This window comes from Poromitra crassiceps (genome assembly GCF_964638095.1).
Source record: "Poromitra crassiceps genome assembly, chromosome: 17".
Taxonomy (NCBI): Eukaryota; Metazoa; Chordata; class Actinopteri; order Beryciformes; family Melamphaidae; genus Poromitra; species Poromitra crassiceps.
The window spans coordinates 27,179,728-27,191,297 of NC_139635.1; the positions used below are offsets into that span (position 1 = coordinate 27,179,728).

The window sequence follows — 11,570 nt, forward strand, 5'->3', positions numbered from 1 at the left end:
GCCTCCCTCCCTGGCAGCGAGTGTGGGCTCACTCGTCTCTTGGGTTTGAGAGCCCCGATGAAGCCCCGTGCGACTCTAGGCTTTATGCTGCCCACCCAGTCCATTTCTGGAACCCCCCACCGCAGCAGCGCGAAAGCGTCCCCGCCTACAGTATGAGAATGAGGCTCGTTCGTTTCTGGCATTTCCTTGAGAATGGAGGAAGCAGCCGCGGGAGGCGGCTGCTTTTGGTTGACTTTCTCTCTGTCGGGAGAGCACCGTCGCCACCTAGCTGGTCGGTAAAATAGATTATACACATTCAATACTTCCAATATCTCCATAGGAGACGCGGGGGGCATTGATCCACGTAGCACCGTCAAAAATGTATTTTTTATTTTTTGACGACTCAACTCGTCGTTGGCAGTGAACGGTTGGATTCTGTTTGACGACTCAACTCGTTGTTGGCAGTGAACGTGTTAACACATTCAGTGCCAGCGACGCCATATGGCGTCATTAGAAATTTACCGTACAGTGCCAGCGACGCCAAATGGCGTCATAACTCGATTTTTTTTTTTTGACGGGGGGGTGTCGATCTATGCCTCTTACATCGCCTCTTACAATATTCAGAGGTATTGAATGTGTCTAACCTATTTTACAGAACCCTTAGGTGGCGACAGCGCTCTCCAGATGAGAGAACGTGGAGTGAAACACACAGAAGAAGTCATTGGGGGGAAGGAAATCGCATCGCATCCGTCCGTATGCAGCGGCTTCATTGAAGCAACGTTTAGCTGTGCCCCTGCAGCAGCCAATCTGCTATCACAATTGAGCACCTCGATGTCCGCTGCAACAGCCTCCGTGTCCGCTGCAACACATGATCAGCCGTGGATTTGTTATTATTCTCAACTCGAAGCATGGGAGCTGGTACACGCGGCTGTAAAAAAGCAGGATCTAGCAGACTTTTTCAGTGCTGAGCACAGGCAGAGAAAACGAGAAAACAGCAGAGCAGAGAGACACTCCTCCCACAACGGGGGGGGGGGGGGGGAGGAGGAGGGGGGGAGGTGGGCACGCAGAGCCAAGTACACAACACAGACCCAGACAGCAGGACAGGGTTGGCAAACGCAAGCCAGAATATCCGATGCCCACCAGCAGCAAAAGATCAGCAAGAAGCTGCAACCAGCAGCGCATGCAGGCGCCAGCGCTGCTGGTTTCAGCTAAAAATATTATTCTTCCAAACAAAATTCCCTTGCCTTCACTGTTTTATTGAAGGAAATTATTTTTGAGGTGTGACTACATCAGAAAATTAGCTTCAGAGTCAGTGATGTGCTTGAAATGTTTAATTTCACAAAAGGCTCATTATCTCAGCTCGTAGAAAAAAAGCTCTTTTTTTCGTTCAATCAAGCTATCTTCTCCGGCTCATAACTAAAGAACGGAAAATGGGATCAATAAACTTTTTTTTGCAGGTGATAGAAGAGAGTCTCATCGTTATTTGTGCGTGTTCAGTGTTTACATAGTAATTATTAAAGAAATTATATGACTGTTTTAAAATGCATTGCGGCCTATGTGGCACAGCAAGCAACCTTTTGCCCAAGGGCCGTGGCACTGAAAGTGTTAACTGACAATGAATCCTGAGGCAAATTAATGATCAGTCTAATCTGTGTGATTGACAGGAGAGATGATCAGAGGGGCGGAGTTTTTACCACCATTATTATTGCAGGGACTGAAGTATGGGTAGAGTTTCTCAGTGAAGGTGCAGCCAGTAAAGGAGTAGATCAGAGCTGCAGCATCTACATCATAAAAGGAGACTAGACCCTCCTCATAATCCACAAACACCCCCACCTTCTGAGGCTTCATCTTCAGAGAGAGGAGGACAGCAGGGCCAGCAAGAGCTTTGTACTCATTTCCATTCCTCAACCATACAGTCCAGTAGCCTTTCCCTGGGCTCAGAGGGGTTTGTCCCTTCCTGTTGCTCAACCCTCTGGCCACTCCCACATCCCAGGCAGTCTTCCCTTTAACCTGGACCTCGTAGTAAAACTTCCCTGAAGAGAAGCTCTGCTTTGCTAAGACACAGGCACAAAAAGAAAATCTCTGTGGGTTGTCTGGGAGACTCTTCTTTACATCACCATGATGTACTTGTTTCCCATCATCAGACAGGATGAGATGGGCGTTTGCTGTATCAGGATCGAGAGTCACATCCACTGCAAACTGCTGGACCCTCTTCAGCTCAACATCAGCAAGCAGCTTCTCCATCTCTTTCCTGAGTGTCTCCTCCAGCTGAGCCACAGCTCTCCTCACAGTCCCCTCATGTGATGAGTGGACACTGACCTCTGTCCAGTCCTTGGTGTGTGGAGGAGTGTTCAGGGATGGGAAGCTTTGGAGGAGGTGAAGGTGGTCTTCAGTGTGTGAGAGCTGCTCCACCTCAGCGGTTCTCTTCATCAGCTCACAGATCTCCTGTTCCAGCTCTTTGATGAAGACTTCCGCCTGTTTCTCTGTTGTTTTCTGCTTCTCTTCAATCGTCTCAATGAGCTCAGCCTGGCCTCTCTCCACAGACTGCCTCAGAGCCGTGAAGACCTGCACACCGTCTGCTATCTCTCTGTCTGCATTTGCATTACTGAGCTCTACTGACTGTTTGATCTCCTGAATCTTCAGTCGTCTCTCCTGGATCTTCTGCTGAATTTCAGCCTCCGTCTTCCCCAGTTCAGCCTTCTTTCCTTTACATTCTTCTTCCAGAGGAACAAAGCGATGTGAACTGTGGTCTGACTCAGTGCAGAACTGACATACACACATCTGGTCAGTCTTGCAGAACAGCTCCAGTGGTCTGTCATGCTTCTTACACATCCTGTCTTCCAGGTTCTCCACAGGATCCATCAGCTTGTGTCTCTTCAGGCCTGAGATTCTCTGATGAGGCTCCAGGTGAGTCTCACAGTAGGAGGTCAGACACACCAGGCAGGACTTCAGGGCCTTCTCTTTGGTCCCAGTGCAGACGTCCCAGGGAACTTCTCCTGGTTTGGCACTTTGTTGGTCTGGGCAGCTGCTGGCTTTCATCTGAGCTGACTTCCTGAACTGAGCAACCATCTCAGATATGAAAGTATTGACCCGCAGCAGAGGTCTTCTGTCAAAAACCTCTTTACACATGGGACACTGGCACTGGACACTAACATCCCAGTGCTGTGTGATACAGTTCTTGCAGAAGTTGTGTCCACATGGTGTGGAGACTGGATCAGTGAACACATCAAGACAGATGGAGCACAGAAACTGCTCTTCAGAGAGGAGACTGCTGGCAGCAGACATATCTGAGACCTGAAGGGAAAGTGTGAAATAACAACATTTATTACATAATTCTTGAATGACAATACCTTAAAAGGGGAAATTTAAAGTCCCTGGAAACCAAAATCCACAAAAACCTTCTAACTATTAAATGTAGGGTCTTATGTGAGTAATTGTGTGCCTCAGAAATTAATTTGACATTACTTTCAACCCTAACCCCAAAAATCGACACTTTTCTACAAGGTCTGGATTTCCATTTCCTCATTGAAGAGAGCGGTGCGCGCGGTGCTAAAATGCATGATCTTATCAAGTCATAAGATTTAATCGAATCACACACACGCATGCACGCACGCGCGCACACACACACTGATAGAGAATGGAATTTTAACCATTCTACATCCGCTAAATGTATATATAACAGCTGATATAGCCTAAACCAAATTAACTTGAAGCCAGGAGTCCAGGAAGATGTCTTATAGAAATATATTTAATAACCCATACATTATCTGGCAATATGTATTGTCAGAGGGCTGAATCTCAATGTACACATTCTGATACGTTATACTGAGTCAAATATTCAGCGGCGATGTCACAATTTGAGATGCTTTATAGGCAAAGGAAGAGGAAAGGCAGAGAGGAGGGGGGTGTGTGTGTGCGTCGTGGAGTCTAACAGAGTTATCAGTTGTTATTGGAACACGACGCGCTGACCAAGGTCTCAGCAAAAGGAGCAGTCCTCTGCCATGGGTGAATCTTTATGTGTCAGATGTCATGTCATAATGTGTGAGATGTCATGTCATGTTAACTTATTGTAGCATAATTATGTGTATGCAAATATAGCTTATTGATTAGGAAATGCCAATGGAACTAATGACTCATAGCATTAATTATGTGTATGCAATTATAGCTTATAGCTTATTGATTAGGAAATGGCATGGAACTTATATTTTTCTCCAACACACACTGACACACACACAGTAGCGCAGCGGCAGGGATCTCTTCCTCTCTGTAAACCCTCTCTGTCTGTGCTATGCGCCAAGCAACGCGCGAACACACACACACACACACACACACACACACACACGCTCCATCTCTCTTTCCTTCTCTCTCTCTCTTCTCTCTCTCTCTCTCCGTTAATGGAGAGAGAGGTCTTCTCCGAGCAGGTCTCCTCCAGCAGGTCTCCGAGAGAGAGAGAGAGAGAGAGAGAGAGAGAGAGAGAGAGAGAGAGAGAGAGAGAGAGAGAGGAGACCTGCTATTTTCTTGATGTCATATTCAGTGGAAACTTTATATTAAATTGTAAAAATGAGAACATTAGATTGTCAATGGATTATTCCCAGGCACAGATTTGACTGACCTCTGGGTCAAACATGAACGCTATGTAACACAGGGGTGGGCAACTATTTTTCGTGGGGGGCCACATGAGAAACCCAGATTGTTGCCGGGGGCCGAACAAATATTGTCATGCCGTAACCCATGGATGGGCAACTTTGATGATAGAGAGGGCCACAAAAAAAATTGCTGAGGGCTGAACGGCGCCAGCACGAAAAATTTGGGGCATTTGAAGCCAGGTTTAGAGGAATAACTCATTTTAAATTAACAATTGTATTATTCAGTCTTAACCACCAATATTTGATCCTTTTCCTCACTCACTCCTATGTCACCACCTGCTCTCCCTGCAGGGCTTGAAATTAACTTTTTTCACCACCTGCCAATATGGCTTAGTTACCAGCCAATTAGAATTTCGACTAGCCGAAATGTTTTTCTTGAAATAAACCAGAATATGAGTGGATTAATTTAAGCATAAGTATCAGTAAGTGGCCCAGGATTCTCAAAGCCTGTGTTGAGGGTCACACAAGAACAAAAATGCACTCTTGAAGCTAAATAAATCCAAAACCAACAAGTTAATTATTTAAATTTCTACTTCAATGTAGAACAGTCATTTCTTACACACTTTTAGCCTTTTAGTCATAAATATTATTGAAAGATATTCCATATTCCAGACTGAAATGCTATAACAGAAGAGTATTGCCCAGAATGACATGAACATTTGGACACTTATTCAGCGGGTATATTGCATGTTGTGTTCAAGTGCACTGTAAAAAATAAAATAAAAAATAAAAAAAATTGCGGGCCGTATGTTGCCCATGTATGATGTAACACATTCAGAATTAACAGAACACAATAAACCATGAAAACCTTGCTGATAAAGGCTTTGAAGTTAGTGGGCACTCCTAGCTCTCCTCTTTGTCACTTTAAGAATGTCTGAAAGCAAGTGGAGTCTCTTAATTTTTGGACGTACACTATACACTTCAGTTGAAATCTTTAACGATACAGGACAAACCGAATTCCATTGCATTAGGCCTATCTGGATCGGCCTACAGCTCAAGTTTGTGTTCTTTCTTGCTCTGTTTCAACACAGTAAATATAATCTGCTGTTACTCACCGATAGTTTTCTTTTCTTTTGAGAGTCTTTTCTCGAAGCTCACTTGAGAATTGGACAGACCCAGGTCTTTTCCCGACTGCAGCAAACAGCAATCTTGTCGCAAGTTACTTTCTCTTTCAATTCCGGAATGTGACGTTGAAATTCGTTGTCCTCCGTTTCCTGTTGCTCCGCCTTTTTCTGGGCGGGGGGAGGGGGGGGGGGGGTCAAATCAATGTGTTGATTCATTTTTATTCTTACCATTAGAGAGCTGTAGTACCACAAATAGTTGGCACACAAGTTTATTGTGCATTTTTTTATGAACACACATAAACATGACATCATACAGTGTAATTTGTGATTTGGGCAAACAATGAGCAGCATACAAATATTGTGTTGGATGGATTGGATTGATCCTGTAGGCCTACTTAATATTTTAGTCTTGCACAGAGCAGAGAGAGGGGAAAATAGAGGCGAGAGATATGAGATACGGCTCAGGAGAATTCATATGGGATATTGATGTGATCGCTGCGCTGCATACTTGCCCTAAGTCAAATCCTCCTTTGTAATATGATTACTCATTATGGCTATTAAAATGAATCTTGAACAAAAAATCTTACTTGAGTAGATCAATGTAGCAAGTAAAGGCACTAAGGCAGAGCAAAATCTGCCAACACAACACTTGACAACCTTAAAATGATGAACAGGCATGTTTGTTTGTTTTGTTGTTAGTAAAAATGATTGTATGTCAAACGTCAAATGCATTTAGATAGATGGAGAAATTGCAAAAAACCAGAATAGTATTACAAAAGTTGCGTCATTACCCTAGAAGAGCTGAGCTTCTGACCACGGCTGGGTCATATTGACTTCCCCTGTGTGATGGCAGGAACATACAGTGTATTAAGAATTCATGGTGCATGTCTTTGACTGCAACCATCCAAAGGCTGACCCCCTCCTACCTCACCGACCTGCTCCACCACCATACCCCCTCCTACCTCACTGACCTGCTCCACCACCATACCCCCTCCTACCTCACCGACCTGCTCCACCACCATACCCCCTCCTACCTCACTGACCTGCTCCACCACCATACCCCCTCCTACCTCACTGACCTGCTCCACCACCATACCCCCTCCTACCTCACTGACCTGCTCCACCACCATACCCCCTCCTACCTCACTGACCTCCTCCACCACCATACCCCCTCCTACCTCACTTACCTGCTCCACCACCATACCCCATCCTACCTCACTGACCTGCTCCACCACCATAGCCCCTCCTACCTCACTGACCTGCTCCACCACCATACCCCCTCCTACCTCACTGACCTGCTCCACCACCATACCCCCTCCTACCTCACCGACCTGCTCCACCACCATACCCCCTCCCATAGCCTCCGATCCTCCGATGCAAACCTCTTGTCTCCACCACTCAGGACCAAGCGCTGGACCCGGGGTGACAGAGCCGTCTCCCTTGCTGCCCCCTCCCTCTGGAACTCTCTCCCTAAACACATCAGAGACTGCATTAAACTGCCCTGTTAAAAAGGCCATCCCCTTTTCATCCCCTATTATCTATAAACCCACTACCTTATTATCATTCTCACTAATAGGACCTTCATCATTCATTAGTTTATGGGCATTTCATATTTGGGTTGAGCAACTATTTGTATTTACCTTACATTTGTAATTTGTGCATCCTATAATGTGTGTATATGTGCATTCTGTCTAAAGAGGATGTTGAAACCTGTAAATGAGCATAGTTTAAGCTCACATCTCGGGGCAGTATTGATTATATATATTTTAAATGGTCAATTGTGTTATGGGAATTGCTGGTATTAGATAATAGTAATTATCTGTTTGTTTCTGTACTGCATATATTGTGTTAGAGAGCCACCTTTTGGTCCATTTGAGTATGGAACTTTGTTCGTAGTTATATAGCTCAATTGTTTGGTCACTCAATCCATTTGAGTTATTCATGTTTCCATTGTTTATTTGTTTCTTAGGAAACCACACCTAAAGTAATACCTGGATGCAGGACTACGGAAACACATGGGTTGAATAAAAGTACTAAACCTTCTTTCTTGGACTTTTGATCCTGACCGATCACCTGTGGTGGACTAGTGACTCTGATCCGGCACATAAGCAGAAGTTCAGTGGAATAGCCTCAGTCAGTTATTCCTTTTTTTCAGCCCACATTCAAATCATTACTAGAAACTCACCTGTGCTTTTAACCTGTGATAACTGTATTGTCTTTTCCCTCATTCTTTGATCATTTGTATTGTGTATTATGTTTTAAATGTGTTGTTTACTTGATCTTTTTAAACCCCCTTGTAAAGCGTCTGAATACCATGAAAAGTGCTCCATAGATACAATTTACCGTTATTAAATTTATTATTGTATCCTTAATATCCGTATTCATAAGACTGAACAGATACATGGATATAGTTTAGAAGAATAAACAGCCAACTTACTAAGGAAGATTCGGGTTCAGGCCGGGCCGGGCTTGTTGTTTTGGACCTGCTAAGCTCTATATTGTATTAGCAAACACTGCAACAGGAAGTAAGCTCTATATTGTATTAACAAACACTGCAACAGGAAGTAAGCTCTATATTGTATTAACAAACACTGCAACAGGAAGTCAGCTCTGCACGGCCAACGCACACCAGCACGACAAAAGTGGCTTGGAGTCAACTGCTCGCTTGGTGCTGCAGCTTGATTGGTTGTCTTGCTGTCTTCTGGCCCCTCCCCATGTCGCTGTCGTTGCTCTCAACCATCGCCAGGTATCCCAGCATGCTTTGGAAAGAGATGACAGACGCATCCAATACACAATGAATGAATGAGGCAAATGACTATAGTGTCACTGTGGTGTGCATCATGTTGAGATGTTACAATGAAACTGGAAAAGTTGTAGTTTTCACACACTCACTTTAATGATCAAAGAAAAACAGGATATGAAAGAAAAATACTGAATTCTTCTTTAACTTTAACCCCCCTACACACATGATCCAACTAAATCATTATGTCAACATCACATGAACATGAGCCATAACACCACACATTCTGCCAAGAGGAAGAAAAGGTAAAGAGACAAGATACATCAGTAGTTACTGGTCTTCTCTCAGTGGATACTGAGCCCTATTGAAAGAACAAATTAATCTTAATGTGCTAGACAAGTCTGAAAAGTGTTTTTGTTGTTCTATAAAATAAAATGCAACATTAAACTGGATATTATTTACCTGAAGACAAAACAACATATTATGTGTAAACTGTCTTAACTGACAATCCTGAGGCAAATGAATGATCAGTCTAATAATCTGTGTGATTGACAGGAGAGATGATCAGAGGGGCGGAGTTTTCACCACCATTATTAAGATAGGGACTGAAGTATGGGTAGAGTTTCTCAGTGAAGCTGCAGCCAGTAAAGGAGTAGATCAGAGCTGCAGCATCTACATCATAAAAGGAGACTAGACCCTCCTCATAATCCACAAACACCCCGACCTTCTGGGGCTTCATCTTCAGAGAGAGGAGGACAGCAGGGCCAGCAAGAGCTCTGTACTCATTTCCATTCCTCAACACTACAGTCCAGTAGCCTTTCTCTGGTCTCAGTGTGATTTTTCCCTTCCTGTTGCTCGACCCTCTGGCCACTCCTACATCCCAGTCAGTCTTCCCTTTAACCTGGACCTCGTAGTAAAACTTCCCTGAAGAGAAGCTCTGCTTTGCTAAGACACAGACACAAGGAGAAAATCTCTCTGGGTTGTCTGGGAGATTCTTCTTTACATCACCAACATGTACTTGTTTCCCATCATCAGACAGGATGAGATGGGCTTGTGCTGTATCAGGATCCAGAGTCACATCCACTGCAAACTGCTGGACCCTCTTCAGCTCAACATCAGCAAGCAGCTTCTCCATCTCTTTCCTGAGTGTCTCCTCCAGCTGAGCCACAGCTCTCCTAACAGTCCCCTCATATGTTGAGTGGACACTGACCTCTGTCCAGTCTTTGGTGTGTGGAGGATTGTTCAGGGATGGGAAGCTTTGGAGGAGGTGAAGGTGGTCTTCAGTGTGTGAGAGCTGCTCCACCTCAGCGGTTCTCTTCATCAGCTCACAGATCTCCTGTTCCATCTCTTTGATGAAGCCTTCACCTTGTTTCTCTGTTGTTTTCTGCTTCTCTTCAATCGTCTCAATGAGCTCAGCCTGGCCTCTCTCCACAGACTGCTTCAGAGCAGTGAAGACCTGCACACTGTCTGCTATCTGTCTGTCTGCATTTGCCTTACTGAGCTCTACTGAGTGTTTGATCTCCTGAATCTTCAGTCGTCTCTCCTGGATCTTCTGCTGAATTTCAGCCTCCGTCTTCCCCAGTTCAGCCTTCTTTCCTTTATATTCTTCTTCCAGAGGGACAAAGCGATGTGACTTGTGGTCTGACTCAGTACAGAACTGACAGACACACATCTGGTCAGTCTTGCAGAACAGCTCCAGCGGTCTGTCATGCTTCTTACACATCCTGTCTTCCAGGTTCTCCACAGGATCCATCAGCTTGTGTCTCTTCAGGCCCCTCACTCTCTGATGAGGCTCCAGGTGAGTCTCACAGTAGGAGGTCAGACACCCCAGGCAGGACTTCTGGGCCTTGCGTTTGGTCCCAGTGCAGATGTCACAGGGAACTTCTCCTGGTTTGGCACTTTGTTGGTCTGGGCAGCTGCTGGCTTTCATCTGAGCTGACTTCCTGAACTGAGCAGCCATCTCAGATATGAAAGTATTGACATGCAGCTCAGGTCTTCTGTTGAAAAGCTTCTGACACATGGGACACTGGCACTGGACACTAACATCCCAGTGCTGTGTGATGCAGTTCTTGCAGAAGTTGTGTCCACATGGTGTGGTGACTGGATCAGTGAACACATCCAGACAGATGGAGCACAGAAACTGCTCTTCAGAGAGGAGACTGCTGGCAGCAGACATATCCAAACACTGAGACCTGAAGGGAAAGTGTGAAATAACATTTAAATCCCACTGTGACATCATCAGTGATGTCATAAATCCCAGTGATGTGTGACATCATCAGTGATGTCATAAATCCCATGGATGTGTGACATCATCAGTGATGTCATAATGCAAACCTGCATGTATTGACTTCATTATACCATAATGAAACTGTCCTATATTGAGGACACAACTGATGTCTTGAATAAAATGTCTGGCCTCAGTAATCTCCATTCACACTTCTTGGTAGCCTATATGCTAACATCTCTATCATGAGTTCATGTCTGCTTTGTGACACGTCCTGATCGGCTGGATATCCAGTTGTTCCTTTACTGTCTTTAACTGCCTGGATCATTCACAATAATGTCTTATCTTTACTGTCTTTAACTGCCTGGATCATTCACAATAATGTCTTATCTTTAGGGACAACATTTACTGTCTTTAACTGCCTGGATCATTCACAATAATGTCTTATCTTTAGGGACAACATTTACTGACAAAAGACTGCATGGTGTTCTAGTTGGCTCAAGTTTTTCTCCCATGAGTGTGTTTATCTGTTTAAAATCCTCTTAATAATCATCTTTATCACTGTATTACTACTCTGTGGTCAGTAGGCTACATTGATGATATTTTCTTGATGTCATATTCAGTGGAAACTTTCATAAAAAAAATGAGAACATGCCCCCCGACCCCCTAGGGGTTCAGTGGTCCATGACCTTTGGGTGGGCTGAGCCCACCCCGGAAGAAAATTGTGTACAGTTTCAAGTAAAAATGGATCAAACTGGCGCACTTTGAGATCAAAATGAAGAGACTAGATATATGAAGAACTACACACATCAATATCTTCTTTACCGTTCTGTGGTTTTACAGCGATGAAAAAATAATTGTTTCCCTATATATACTATATATATTCTGCATACAGGTTACTATGGTAGAATTATGCT

At 44.4% G+C, this 11,570-nt stretch overlaps 1 protein-coding gene across 1 annotated transcript; it reads right to left on the reverse strand.

Moving 5' to 3' along the window:
• Nucleotides 1-1,623: 1,623 nt before the first annotated feature.
• On the reverse strand, nucleotides 1,624-10,605 carry LOC310792312 (uncharacterized protein; the record flags this gene model as incomplete). Its single annotated transcript, XM_083654035.1, has 3 exons — nucleotides 1,624-3,264; nucleotides 7,038-7,159; nucleotides 8,973-10,605. 3 exons carry the CDS (start codon nucleotides 10,603-10,605, stop codon nucleotides 1,624-1,626), a joined length of 3,396 nt encoding a protein of 1,131 aa, XP_083510161.1.
• Nucleotides 10,606-11,570: the final 965 nt, after the last annotated feature.